This window comes from Chlamydotis macqueenii, chromosome Z (genome assembly GCF_036417535.1).
Source record: "Chlamydotis macqueenii isolate bChlMac1 chromosome Z, bChlMac1.mat, whole genome shotgun sequence".
Classification (NCBI taxonomy): Eukaryota; Metazoa; Chordata; class Aves; order Otidiformes; family Otididae; genus Chlamydotis; species Chlamydotis macqueenii.
In genome coordinates, this window is record NC_141593.1 from 72,542,371 (window position 1) to 72,555,561 (window position 13,191).

General features: G+C 41.4%; 1 protein-coding gene across 5 annotated transcripts in view; it reads right to left on the reverse strand.

The window, feature by feature from the left end:
- DGKQ (diacylglycerol kinase theta) overlaps positions 1-13,191 on the reverse strand; it is a 101,107-nt gene that overhangs the window by 36,791 nt on the left and 51,125 nt on the right. For all 5 annotated transcript variants that reach the window (XM_086770276.1, XM_086770277.1, XM_086770279.1 and 2 more), the window contains exons 8-10: positions 4,664-4,764; positions 2,951-3,174; positions 2,049-2,139 (exon numbers count right to left, since the gene is read on the reverse strand). In XM_086770276.1, the coding sequence (XP_086626402.1) occupies positions 2,049-2,139; positions 2,951-3,174; positions 4,664-4,764 (416 nt within the window). The remainder of the gene's footprint in view (positions 1-2,048; positions 2,140-2,950; positions 3,175-4,663; positions 4,765-13,191) is intronic.

Consider the following 13,191-nt stretch of genomic DNA (forward strand, 5'->3'; position numbering starts at 1 on the left):
AAGACAGGCAGACTGAAAAGATATCATCTTCCAAGGAACACATGTGCATCTACAAGATTACAAGACATATCTAATAATTTCCAATGAGGTGGGAAGTAGTGCAGATGATAAAGAACATGGGTGCCATTCAGCCTTGAGTCCTTCTGTGTAGTCCTTGAGGATTACAGAGATGCTATCTACCACTGCAGGAAGAAAATTTGTGTGGCCAAAACTTGATTAGAGTTCAAGATGGCCATCACTGTGAAGGACAACAATAGAGGGCTTTTTGAAGTATGTTAAAAGCGAAAGAAGGATTTGGATAACTTTGCTCTGTAACTTGATGAGGTCGAATCACCCCACAAACAAGGACGTAGACAGAGCAGAGACATTTAATGCCTTCTTAATCTCTGTCTTCAACACTGATGATGGGCCTTGGGACCCCCTGAGCACTGTGTTGGAAAACTGTGACCTGGAGGATGATAAACTCCCAGCTGACCCTGAACTTGTTCAAGACTTGTTGCTCCAGCTGGATGTGGATAAATCTACGGGGCCCAATGGGATTCCTCCCAGGGTACTGAAAGAGCTGGCTGATGTCATCATAGGACCTCTCTCCATTATTTTTCAGTGGTCTGGAGAGTCCAAGTCTGGAGAGATCCTAGTTGACTGCATCAAGAGAAGCGTGGCCAGCAGGTCGAGGGAGGTGATTCTCCCCCTCTACTCTGCCCTCCTGGAGGGAGAGACCCCACCTGGAGTACTGTGTCCAGTTCTGGAGCCCCCAACACAAGAAGGACATGGACCAGTTGGAGAAGGTCCAGAGGAGGGCCACAAAGATGATAAAAGGGCTGGAGCACCTCTCTTATGAGGACAGGCTGAGAGAGTTGGGGCTGTTCAGCCTGGAGAAGAGGAGGCTCCGGGGAGACCTGATAGCGGTCTTCCAGTACCTGAAGAGGGCCTACAAAAAAGATGGGGAAAGGCTGTTTAGTAGGGCCTGTTGCGATAGGACGAGAGGTAATGGTTTTAAAATAGAGGGGGGTAGATTTAGATTAGAAATTAGGCAAAAATTTTTTATGATGTGAGTTACAGAACACTGGAACAGGTTGCCCAGAAAGGTGGTGGAGGCCCCATCTCTGGAAACGTTCAAGGCCAGGCTGGATGAGGCTCTGAGCAACCTGATCTAGTTGGGGATGTCCCTGCTCCTTGCAGGGGGGTTGGACTAGATGACCTTTGAAGGTCTCTTCCAACCCTAACCATTCTATGATTCTATGATTCTATGACTGGAAGCCAGCAAATGTCCCAGTTTTCAAGAAGGGCAAGAAGGCCTTGTAATTACAGGCCTGTCAGTCTCACTTCAGTGCCTGGTAAAATTATGGAGAAGGTTGTCCTCCAAGTTACTGAGAAACACTTGAGAGACAATGCAGTCTTTAGCCATAGGCAGCATGGGTTCACAAGGGAAAACTCCTGCTTAATCAACTTAATTTCCTTTTTTAGACAAGGTCACCCATCTGGCTGACCAAGGGAAGCCAACAGACATGTTTTGGGGAGGGATTTTAGCAAAGCTTTTGATACAGTCTCTCATAGTATTCTTCTGAATGAACTGTCCAGCACGCAGCTAGACAAGTCCATAATACATTCTGTGAGCAAGTGGCTGATGGGTCGGCCTAAAAGGGTTATGGTAAACAGGGTTACATCCAGCTGGCGGCCAGTCATCAGTGAGGTTCCACAGGGCTCAATTTTAGGGCAAGTGCTCTTTAATGTTTCTGTTAGTGAACTGGATGCATGAGTTGAATGCACACTAAGTGAGTTTGCCGATGATACTCAATTTACAAGTAAATCTGCTTGACCCAGAAAGACTGATGGCAAGCTCCACTACAGAGCAATTAGGTCTATTATCAAGACTGCAGAAAGTTTTGAGCATCGTATCAGCCACAAGAGATCATCTACCAAACATTAAGAAGATTCATATTAACTGTGAATGGACTGATTACAACTTTTCTAAAGAGAAAAACATACACACTCCATTTCAGGGTCTCTCCAGTGGTATATGGACATGCTTATGATCTTTCGTTTACCTGCCTTCCAAGTAATGGAAGCACTTCTTTGATCACAGTCTGCGTAGTGCTATCCTTATTTACTCGCAGAGAAACATATGCCATTCCCACCCTAGAGAGAAAAGAAATACATATTTAAGGACAATCATTTGACTTATTCTGTGTGTACCTTTTTGATCTAAGTGGCAAATTCTCTATGGAGGTAGGTACAAATTTGTACTAGTTGGAGAAAGTTGTTCACTGAGGCCCATAACAGATGCAGTATTAGCACCACAGACAAGCAAAGACTTTAACCTCAAGGAACCGTAGCACTGGAAATCAGTGTCTTCCTATACACAGAATTACCTGCAAGTCTTTCATAAAATTTGGCAAAGTAGTTCATAAAATGAACAAATGTTTAATTTTGTCCCCTGCTCTCAGTAAATGAATAGGTCACTAGCCAGTTCTGTTTCCGCTGCTAAATATACTTAAAATGTACATTGTCTCAATGGTAAATAGAACAGATTGTTTTTTTCTTTATTTTTATCTCCTATTCTCACATCAGAAGTTACACTGAATTCTTTCTACTTAATATCTCTTTCATCAAGCTTTCAAGTGACATGTGTATGTCATCATTTGTTTACAGATGCAGTTAATGTAAAGTTGCATCTTCTTGGCCAAAAGCATGGTAACAGAACTGCACAAGTTGCACAATATGTTCTGTGCATGTGAAGAAACCCACGAGCACGTTTCCAGGCACGGAAATGAATAATATGTATATTACTCATCCAGAAAAATAAACAGTAGAATCCTGAGATACAGAAGAAACTAAATTCTCTGTTATGCTTGAGAGACTTCAATGACTGAAACAGACCAGGCCTGACTACAGAGGACAAGAAGTAGCCAAGCAGGTCAACCTTGTGATAAAGTTGGAAAACACTCACTTCAGCCATGCAGGATAAATTCTGATCACTTCCTCGTCCTTTGGTTTGGCTCTGATGATCCAAGCTTCAGGAACGGATTCTCGGAATACCGAGCCCAAGTTGCTGTCCTCTGCAGCATCGTTTCTGTTGATAACATCATCAGACAGCAGTGCCTGTTGCGTAAAGGTCTGAAGCTCATACTCCTGCTGGTCATCATTTATGTAGTATGCCCTCAAAGCAGCCTCCTACAATACAGCAAGATAAATTAACATTTTCTTGCAAAGACACCGTTAATACCTGCATAGCCATAGGCATTTGTAAATACCTTACCTATAGAACCAACCTTTAACGCGTCTTAACAGTGGATAAATAGCAATGGAAAAAAAAAAACAAAAACAAGAGGTGAAGTTTTGAAAACAAATTTTAGTGGATGATACAAAAAGAAAGCTTGAGATATCAATGGATTTTAACACAGCCCACAGTATCTTTGCAAGTGATAGTAATTTTAACTCCATAGATCAAATGTAAAAATTCAGCACCAATGAAGCTACACTCACTGCACACAAAATTTACTCCACAAGGAAAATGGTAAATTATACTTGATTGTGCCCATATTCAATCATCTGGCACTAAGGGGATGCTGAAAATTAGTGCGCTTCTCAGCCACAAGGCTGCCCTGAACGCACACGCCTGTGAAGAGGAAAGGTAAAGGCTGCTCTTGTAAGATGAAAGTAGTCACAGGAATTTTACATCTGTCACTGGCCCATGCCTGCAGCACCTCTGCTAACACAGACACTGCAATGAAGTCACTTACTGGAACTGATATTAATCTGTCCTGGTATAATAAGCAGCAGCCTGATAAAATGTGTTTGAAAGGCAAGTAGCACTCCTAAATAAAAGTGTTTTCAGCACTGCACACAATTTTCCTTGAAGATCTTTGACGTGCAGAACACTACAAACCATTTTCAAAACTCCTGTTAATTTTGAGCACAATATCAAGATAAAAATCTTCATGACCTGGAAGTTTAAATTGTCAAAATTCTGACACAATAAATTCTCCAGACTCCTGTGCCAAGTCCTTTACAACTTTGAGTACTCACGGTACTCAATTCTACTGTGCACCACCCTATACCCTCTCTGCGCTTCATTTCTGCACAGTGTGGGGTCTCTGCACAGCTCAGTAAATTAAGATCTGTGCAGAACATTTGATTTAGTACTGAGTAATGTTTTCACCCCAGATGGAGCACCAGAAAAGCTAGGGAGTGGCCTCTATGTGAGAGATAATTAATTTCTTTCACAGCCAATGAGTAGAGGCAACTACAGCATGCTTCAGTCTTCAAAGCTGATTAACTGAAGTGCAACACTGATGGCTGTCCAGAATAAATGTCAAACCGCTAAATACTACAGAAGAGGAGCAAGATCTAAGGAGTTCCAGTATTCCTCACATCAGCAAAATTCAAGTTCAGTGCCACACAGAGAAGGGGAATGACTGCTTAACACGTGATACGCTGTGGTCCCCATTATGCCATAGATACGTAGGCCACCATTTCTTTAGATGCTCTAAAATAAAAGTACTACATGAAGAAATCAAATTACATTGTAATATTATAGCACATTTACAGATTTTGTTGTCGTTGAATTACATTTGTAAAACTGCTAGCTTTTTACTATTGTAATACACAATCATATGCCCCTTTATCACACTGGAATATTGACGTTCATTCGGCATCTTACCACAACTTCTTCATTTTTGGCAATCCTTGGAACTGAAATCAGTCGAAATTGATTGCGTTTCACTGCATCATTCCCATCAAATATCTTCAATGTTTGTTTACCTGAAGGAAAACAATTATTGTATTTCAATAACACACTCTCAAATCATAAAGATACCTGAACGGAAAGCATATAACGGACATATAAAAAACCTCCTTTAAACCCACTGAACTGTTTCTTCATCACAAGCTTTAAGGCTCAGTCTTTTAACTCTTGATTTGTTACTGTTCATTTGAAACAGAGGTATATTGACGGAGGAAAGCGGGAAGAGTATTTCAAGTAATCAGAGTTTTATCCTGGCTTTTGATGTAACTGCTTATATATAACTATACAGCTAATGTTATCACTTCTTCACCCTCACCATTCAAGACTGCATTTATTACTGGTGAGTTCAACAACATGAAAACCAAGACAAAGTGCCATCACCTTCAGAGCAGCTCCCAAAGCACTGTCAGTTCTGAGAGCATCCTTCCAAAGAAAGTCCTTAAAATAGCTGGTTAACTGTACAGGCAACAAGAGAAAATACAGGAACAATAGAAAAACTAGGAGAAAGAAGGTACAGCAAATGAAGAACTACAACTCTTTGCTATGTTTCATTTCACTAAAGCCTTATCAAATCCATGCTCAAACCACGGAGCACAGGTTGCTGCACAAATGTCTCCAAAAGGGTCAAGAGTTATGGATTTCAGGTTCACCTTTCAAAAAGATGAATTAAGGCTCAGTTTGGCACAGTCCACTGTATGACTCTCTTATTTAAGCAACTATTTTAAGGGCAATGGCAGAGTCTAACCAAATTCTCATAGAACAGACAGTTTTTTAGAGGTTTTAAAAACAAATGAATGTTATCAGTTCAATATGTGTGTCCTTACTGCCTGTGGAAAGGAATCAAGTTAATCAATCCAGATCAAAAAGGAGATTCCAACAAGACAGACCTTGTGTCCTCTCCTCATCACATCTTTATGAAGAGATCTGAATAGCTGTTCAGTTTTGCAGGTTTTTTCATGTAGTCCCCAGAGAGCCCACGCTTTACAACAGACATGACTGTTCTTCATGGAATTCTTAACCGAATTTGCCCTTTTTACTGCATTGTTGGACTGAACTGTTAACAAAAGTCACTCTTCGTATAGCACAGTATTAGAGTCTGCTCTCATAACAAATCTGTACACCTGCATTCATCATAAAGTAATAAAATCACCAGAAGCTACCACTTGCAGACTTCAAATGTTAGAAATACTAACTGAAAGTCACGTACACCAGCTGTGATGTTCACACAACCAGTTAATTGTGCAGTCTGCTGATATACATTGTAAAGTAGAGATATATCACATACTGGAGTCTACTTCCATCTTGGAAACACTTTGTAGTACAGCAGAAAGTACTGAAAGACTTTTATTCTCAAATAATACTGGCACTTAGGTTCAAAGAACCGCATTAGCAAACTACCATTTGTCACAGAAGGATCAAAAACGAGAGCTGGAACTGGAGGAGCAAAAATCCAAACAACCTCTAACTGATGGCTGAAAAAAAGCAATCTAGAATCACAAGCAGAAATGTGCATCACTGAGTATCTCAATGCTGCAGTGACCGATTATGAGAAAAACTGCACCAAGAACTGCTCCGCAAGGACACCTGAGGCACTTCAGCAGATGCTCTGCTAGCCTTCTACAGCCACCTGAAACTGAGGTACACTGTGTCTAATCCACCTATTCCCGTTTCAGCATTTCAACTGAAGGTAGACAATGCACAGAACTAAGGGTCCATCCAGCACTATGTTTGAATATAGCCTTTTTTAAACGAGACTAACTCTCAAAGAAAAATCCTGCTACCTTCATTCTTGTTACATTTATTTCTCTTTATTTTGAGATGTGACAGCTACACTTTAGAATTCTTTACCAACCTAGACTTCTGCACTTATTAAGGGCCTTCTTCACTAACAATTCCACTGGGCACAGTGTGATTTGCATTCAAGGACGTTCTCCTTAGGTCATAAAGATCTAATTGCACAGCAAAGCTATCACCAGTACAGCCTCCCATCCTATTCCAAACTCATCTTAGTCTCTCCTGGGACAAAAGTGGCTACATTGATCAGCGGGCACTTCAGCAGCAGCACTCCCCCTTACAGGAAAAGAAAAATTAGTGGAATGACTCCAGGAGCAATAACTCCCGACACAGAATTCGGTCAGTAAGTCAGTATAAAGCTTTGCTCTTCCTCTTTTGCTTTATGAAGCTATGATAAACTGCTCAGGAATAAAAAAATCCTTTATTTTGAGACCTTGAGAACAGAGCAGGGCTGAAGGTGGTCCATCCCATGTGCATCCACGTTATAAACAGGAAAATGCCTGTTACCAGAACGACAAAAGCTCTTGTACCCTCCTCTGGAAATGGGCACAGCTGGGCACCTCTCTGAAGTGCCTGTACCCGACTGCCCGCAGCATGGGGCACAACCAGGAGGAACTGGAGGTCTGTGTGCTGTTCAGGGCTGCGATCCCGTTGGGGCCATGGAGAGCTGTTGCCACAGCTCATACAGCTGGCCTGCTGCTGGGGATGGACAGAGGCTGTTGGGGAATGATGGACCAGAATGGCGGGGGGGAGGAGTTTCTGTGAACCCCTCCAGTGTGAGAGCAGTGGGGATGCTTGGAGCTCTGCCTTGGGATGGACAATGAGCCAGCAAGAGCTTATGGACAGACCAGTGTATGGGCGACATGGCGGCTGTCTGTTACAAACACCCTGATTGGGAAGAAGTGGTGGACAAAGCAGATGATGTCTTCGTCTGACACCTGCAAGAAGCCAGACATCTGCAGGCCCTTGTCCTCACAAAGGACTTGAGCCACTGCCATACCTGCTGGAGGGACAAGACAGCCAAGCATGAGCAATCCAGGAGGTTTCTGGAATGTGTTGATGACAATATCCTGACACAAGTGATGAGTTGATGAGGGAGTATGCTCTGCTGGACCTGATTTTTACAAACAAGGACGAACTTTTTGGGGATGTAAAGGCTGGGGAGAGCCCTGGCTACAGTGACCATGAGGTGGTGGTGTTTGGGATCCTAAAAGGAGGGGAATAAAGCAAACAGTAGAATCAACAAGCCAGGACTTCAGGAGAGCAGACTTTGGTCTGTTCAGGAATCTGCTTGGAAGACTTGCATGGGATACAGTCCTGGAGAGAAAAGTGGTTCAGGAGAGGTAGTGTATTTTCAGGGAGCTCCTGACTTAACTCTACCATTAACAGCATGTGCACAAGAGACAGAAGCAGAATTAGATGAGGAGGGAGGAATGTTGAGACACTGTCCAGACATGCAGGGATGGGCTTAGGAGAACTGAAGCCCATATGGAGCTGAATGTGGCAAGGGACATGAGGGGCAGCAAGGAAGATTTCTACAGGTACATCATCAGCAAAAGGATGACTATGGAAAACGTGGGCCTGCTGAGGAATGGTGATGGTGCTCTGGTCTCAAAGGACATGGAGGAGGCTGAGGCACTGATTGCTTTCTCTGCTTTGGTCTTTACTGGTAAGAGCAGCCATCAGCTCCTGAGATGAGTGGGAAGGTGCAGGGCAAGGAAGACTTACATAATGCTGCCAAGGTTCCTCTGGCAAATTAGCTGCACCACTCAGTGTGGTGTAATTCGCAAACTTACGGAGGGTTCACTCAACCCCATTGTCTCTGTTATTGATGAAGATAATAAACAGTATTGGTCCCAGTACGGACCCTTGAGGGACACCACTTGTTACTGATTTCCACATGGACATTGATGTGAAAGCATAAAGGGCTTAAAAGCAGGAAGTAAAAGAACTAAAATCATACATGAAAGTCATGAAGCAAGAATTACTGTCTAAACTACTAAATTTTCTATCTATAACATGACAGATCTTTGGGCTTCTGGCCTCCTGTCAAGAAGAATGAACTTTGGAAGCATAGCTCTAATTTCTTTCCTATATGACTATTGCTCAAGAATTCTTTTGAGAGTAGTTAGCTGAAACCTTTTACAATATCTGCTTAAGAAAAATAATCATACAATTTCCACAGGTAATGTACGCTTTTCACAGCAGGAGAGTAAATTATTCTACTGGACAAGTGAGCTTAGGATATATGATATGCTGTGTCAGGACTTTTCAAGTATTTTTTTTAATATGAAAAGTAATATTACCAGGTGGATTTGGCTTTTCAGTTTTCCAGTTATCAACTTAGTGCTCGTGTCTGTTGTCAATTGTTTTCAGTCACAATGTAAGGAACATTCAAATATCATCAACTCTCACTTTTAAAGTATCCTTGCCATTGCATGGAGAGTATAGCACGTGTCAGAACGTGATCTCCTCCTTTAAACCCTGCCAGATTAATGTCTGAAAAAGTGAAATTCTTTTAGAAACAGATTTCTGTCAGAGTGATCTCCATGGTCATTTTAGCATACAAATTTTAACCAAAAGACACATTGTGTCATGGTTGACCTTCTTTTGGGCTAACAGAACTTGAGAAAACACAGCAAATGCTGCTTACTGACACCAGAACCAATATTCTGAGTATGAACTTCCATAACATTATCAAAATCTCTACTGTTTTCTCTAGCAATTCAGAGGGTAGACAACCATCTGAGAATAAAAACATTCATTGAAGTTTTAGTATTTTTTCATTCGAACTGCCTTTGTAGTCTGCTCTTGTTAGACACTAGCTGGCCCAAGAGAATCTCTAGCAATTTTAACTGGAGATTTTTTTTAATGAGCTCTCCACTTCTTAAGAGCAGGCAAAAAGTTGGCTTGACTCTAAAATAAACTGATTTGCAAGGAGGAGTTTAGATCTACAGACCAGTAGTAATGTCCTAAGCTCAGTACATTCCTTAACTAAATACACGGTATGCTCAGTTATGCTTTCCTTAACGTCATCCATCATGCAAAAGAAGCTCAATTTATCAGTGAAAAATCATGTTTAACTTGGTCACTGTCCTCCTCACAGGGGTTACATTTACTGCAATCTGATGAAAGATTGCTTTCTTGCACATGAGCTTCTGGGACATATTAACAAAAGAACAAACAGCTACTTATTTGACCACAACTAGTCATCCAGAAAAACACCTCCCAACTAATTCAAGTGTACATCCACAACATGAAAGTTAAGGGGTGTCTTATGCCAGTCTTATTTGTCTAACTAGCCTTGGAAACAAGCTCGGCTATAACCACTTTTAAAATTAGACAAAGCTCTTTCTACCTCCTGTTCCAATTTTTAAACATTTAAAAATGATCATATTATAGAAGTGAAGATTACATACCACTACTTAGTATTAAAAAAAAAATGTTGCTAATATGCAACAGATGCATAACAAATTTTGCTATTTACAGGAGTTAATGCCTGTTTTATAGTATTGACACTTCACTGCCAAATGTCTTTTATCTTCTCCTTTTGGATCAGACTGCACTGTATCAGGACTTTCTCCTGAGAAACACACTACTTTTTTTTTCTTAGCACTGGATACTGAGTTGAAAAAAAACCTGTTCTTCATGCTTATGCTTTTCAAGGGGAAAAGAACTACAAAAAGGTCAACTCCAAGCACAGTTTACCAAACTGCGGAATTTGATTTTGGAGGCTAAGATACCAAGTTTTCCTGGGAAAAGGATAAACAGCATTTGGTATGCCCAAAGTTCACGTTCTTTGATTTCCAAATCCTCAGAGACAGGACATAGCTTTGAAGAGACTCACGTGCAGCTTGTGGTAGAGATTAGAAAATTATGTAGTCCTGAATATTTTTCCCACTGAAGAAAGCTAGAGGCCTCCACCAAACATACTGGTGGAATTTACTCTTAAAAAGACCAAATTCTAGCAACACTACTTACCAAGAACCACTATTCCCAACAAAACTTGTGCTATCCACATGCTTTCTGCTCTCCTTCTCTAGTTACTAATACTTCAAATTAAAACAGTGTGTACTGGTAAATTTTGGTTTATTTTAGTATTACCATTTGCAACCTACAAGGCACCAATAAAGCAGATAAGAATTCTGTATTTTTTTTCTTTTATTGATCTTTAAGAGGATCTTTCAGAGTTCCAGATTCTTCCTTTCTTCAGCTGTTCCTCTTCCAGGAGAGCCATTTGCAGTCGTGTCACTGTCTGAACTTGTTTTCATGAGCAGCTCAAATCGTCCTAGTTCCAATTGCTTTCAAAGTGGAAAGCTGTGTTGACAGCAATCCTTCCATACCGGTAGCCACCTCTTCACTTTTCTCCTCCAGGGTGGTTTTTAGAACTTCTCCAAGCATCTCCCATATGTATCACTACTTGATCTGATTTCACCTGCTTCTCCCTTTAGCTTTAGGGCTCCAAATCCATTTAAATCATGTTTCAGAGTTGCATGTGACACGGTTATCTGTAAGCTGTTTTAGCAAAGTACAATGACCCTTTTTATGAAGGTTGAACATTTTCATAAATATCTGTAGAGGAAAAATCTCTCAAATCCACACATGCTTTTTTTTGCTTGTTCCTGAAAACAGTTTGTTGCTGCTTGCAGAATTACAGTGAAGGTCTCCCCCACACTGTCAGCAGGTTTGGGACAAGATATAGTAAGCACGAAGCCAAAGACTTGGGTCTGTCTAATATAAGAACATTATATCTCACTTACTCAGCAGGTGAACAGCTACCTGACCAGAGCACTGCCTGGCAAATGAGGGGCCATGGAAGGACATGCTGTGAAAATTATGTTTGGTGACAGCACCACAGCCCCCATTTCTCTCCTCAGATTCCTCTGAAACTTCCTTCAGAGAAGGTTTCCTCTTGACATCTGCATTGTGTCCTTCAGAAGATGGGCACACGTTGAAGCAGACCATTCACATGCAGCCAGTGGGTACTGAGAGACACTCCCAGGGTAGACACGCCCAGGTCAGGGCCATGTCGTTTGCTCTTCATGCATCCCTGTCTGTCAAATGGATTGCATGCACACATGGCCAGAAACTCTGCTGAGCCATCAATACACCTTCTGAAATGTGCCTATACACATTTTCAGTGGGCTGTTGTTACAAAGAAACTGCACCCAAGCATCAAGACTAGGTTGCTAATTCTGTGATTAATGCATAACCACAGAAACAACCCAAAAAGCGTGGATTACCATGTCATTCTTCAGTATCTACAGTTGAGTTTTTGATCTGATAAGCCTTGACATAATGATCTTTAAGGCAGGGAATAAATTAACACTAGCTAATAACATTTGTGAATATGCCTCCATAGCCTTCTGGCAATGATGCTACAGAACTACAAGAAGATTTTTTCAGTCTTTCTCCTTGAACAGATTTTCTGTAAAACCTCACTACATTTTCAGGAAGTAGCTAAGAGAAGGTGCTTGCCTTCCCTGAAATGGACATCTAGATCAGCCAATGTTTTGACTACCAACTGGTATGAGACATCAAAGATGAGAGGGGAAGGGAATCAGGGAGCAAGAGTGGGACAGGCAGACTAAAAGCCAAAGGGGCAACAACAGTAGGGAGCAAACATTGTGCTTGTGGAAGGGGGGGAACTGGGAGAGAGAAGTTGGGGAAGAGCACAGAACGCAACTTGGTGAGAAGTGGGAACAACAGTGGGCAATATCAAGTGCCAGAAAAGGAGATGAAGGGGGTTGAGGGAGGAGAGGAAAGAAAGATAGGCACAGTGGGGAAAGTGAAGCAAAAGAAAAGTAATACGTGATTTTTCAGAAAACTCATGTTTCTTTTCCCAGTAGTTACAGGCAATTCAGCCAAGAAAAGGAAAAATACACTCCAGCAGTTAAGCCACTAGTTCATTCAGGACAGTTGAGCATAATCCTCTTTTTCTAAATACCTTCAAATGCTGGGGAGGCAAACTGTCTTGGGGGAAAAAACTGTATTCAGCATGACACCAGGTACGGCAATTCAACTTGTAAATAAGTACCTCTCAAAGGACTGCTGAATAGAGGCTTTTACGAGGAAAGAAGTTGAGGACATGGAAAGCAACACCCCTCAACCACTATCTATGATGGACAAGCTTAAAACAAATAAAAGCTGCCTAGGCTTCACTATACAACAGTCAAGTACCCTCAGCTTTTATTGATTCCTGGCAAGCAATCAGGGCAGAATCTGAAGTTTTTTCATGTTCCCAGATCCTTGCAGAATGTCACAAAAGTAAGAGTTCTTAAGAATTCATTTTTTGTTTCAGGAACTGCTGAGATAACTCCTTTGGGATTCGTTTGTTGCATAGACAGCACAAACCAACTTTTTTTTTTTCTCCCCCTCCACTGAGTCCTCATATAACCATGAAATGATACGAACAATTTTCAAAAGTTTGCCTTTGACTTCTTGAGCTTGACAGATTACATCTATAGTTGCATCTTAGCCGAGATCAATTACTTCTGCCTCCAGGAAAACAAGAATAATCTGTGCTGGTTGAAATCTAGTTCAACATTGCATCTTAAAAAGAACAGACTACGCAGACCCTGAGGAGGACTTTTAATCCCCTCCTTTACCTCTATCCTCAGCTATCTGAGGTCTGTCAATACAGAGCAGTT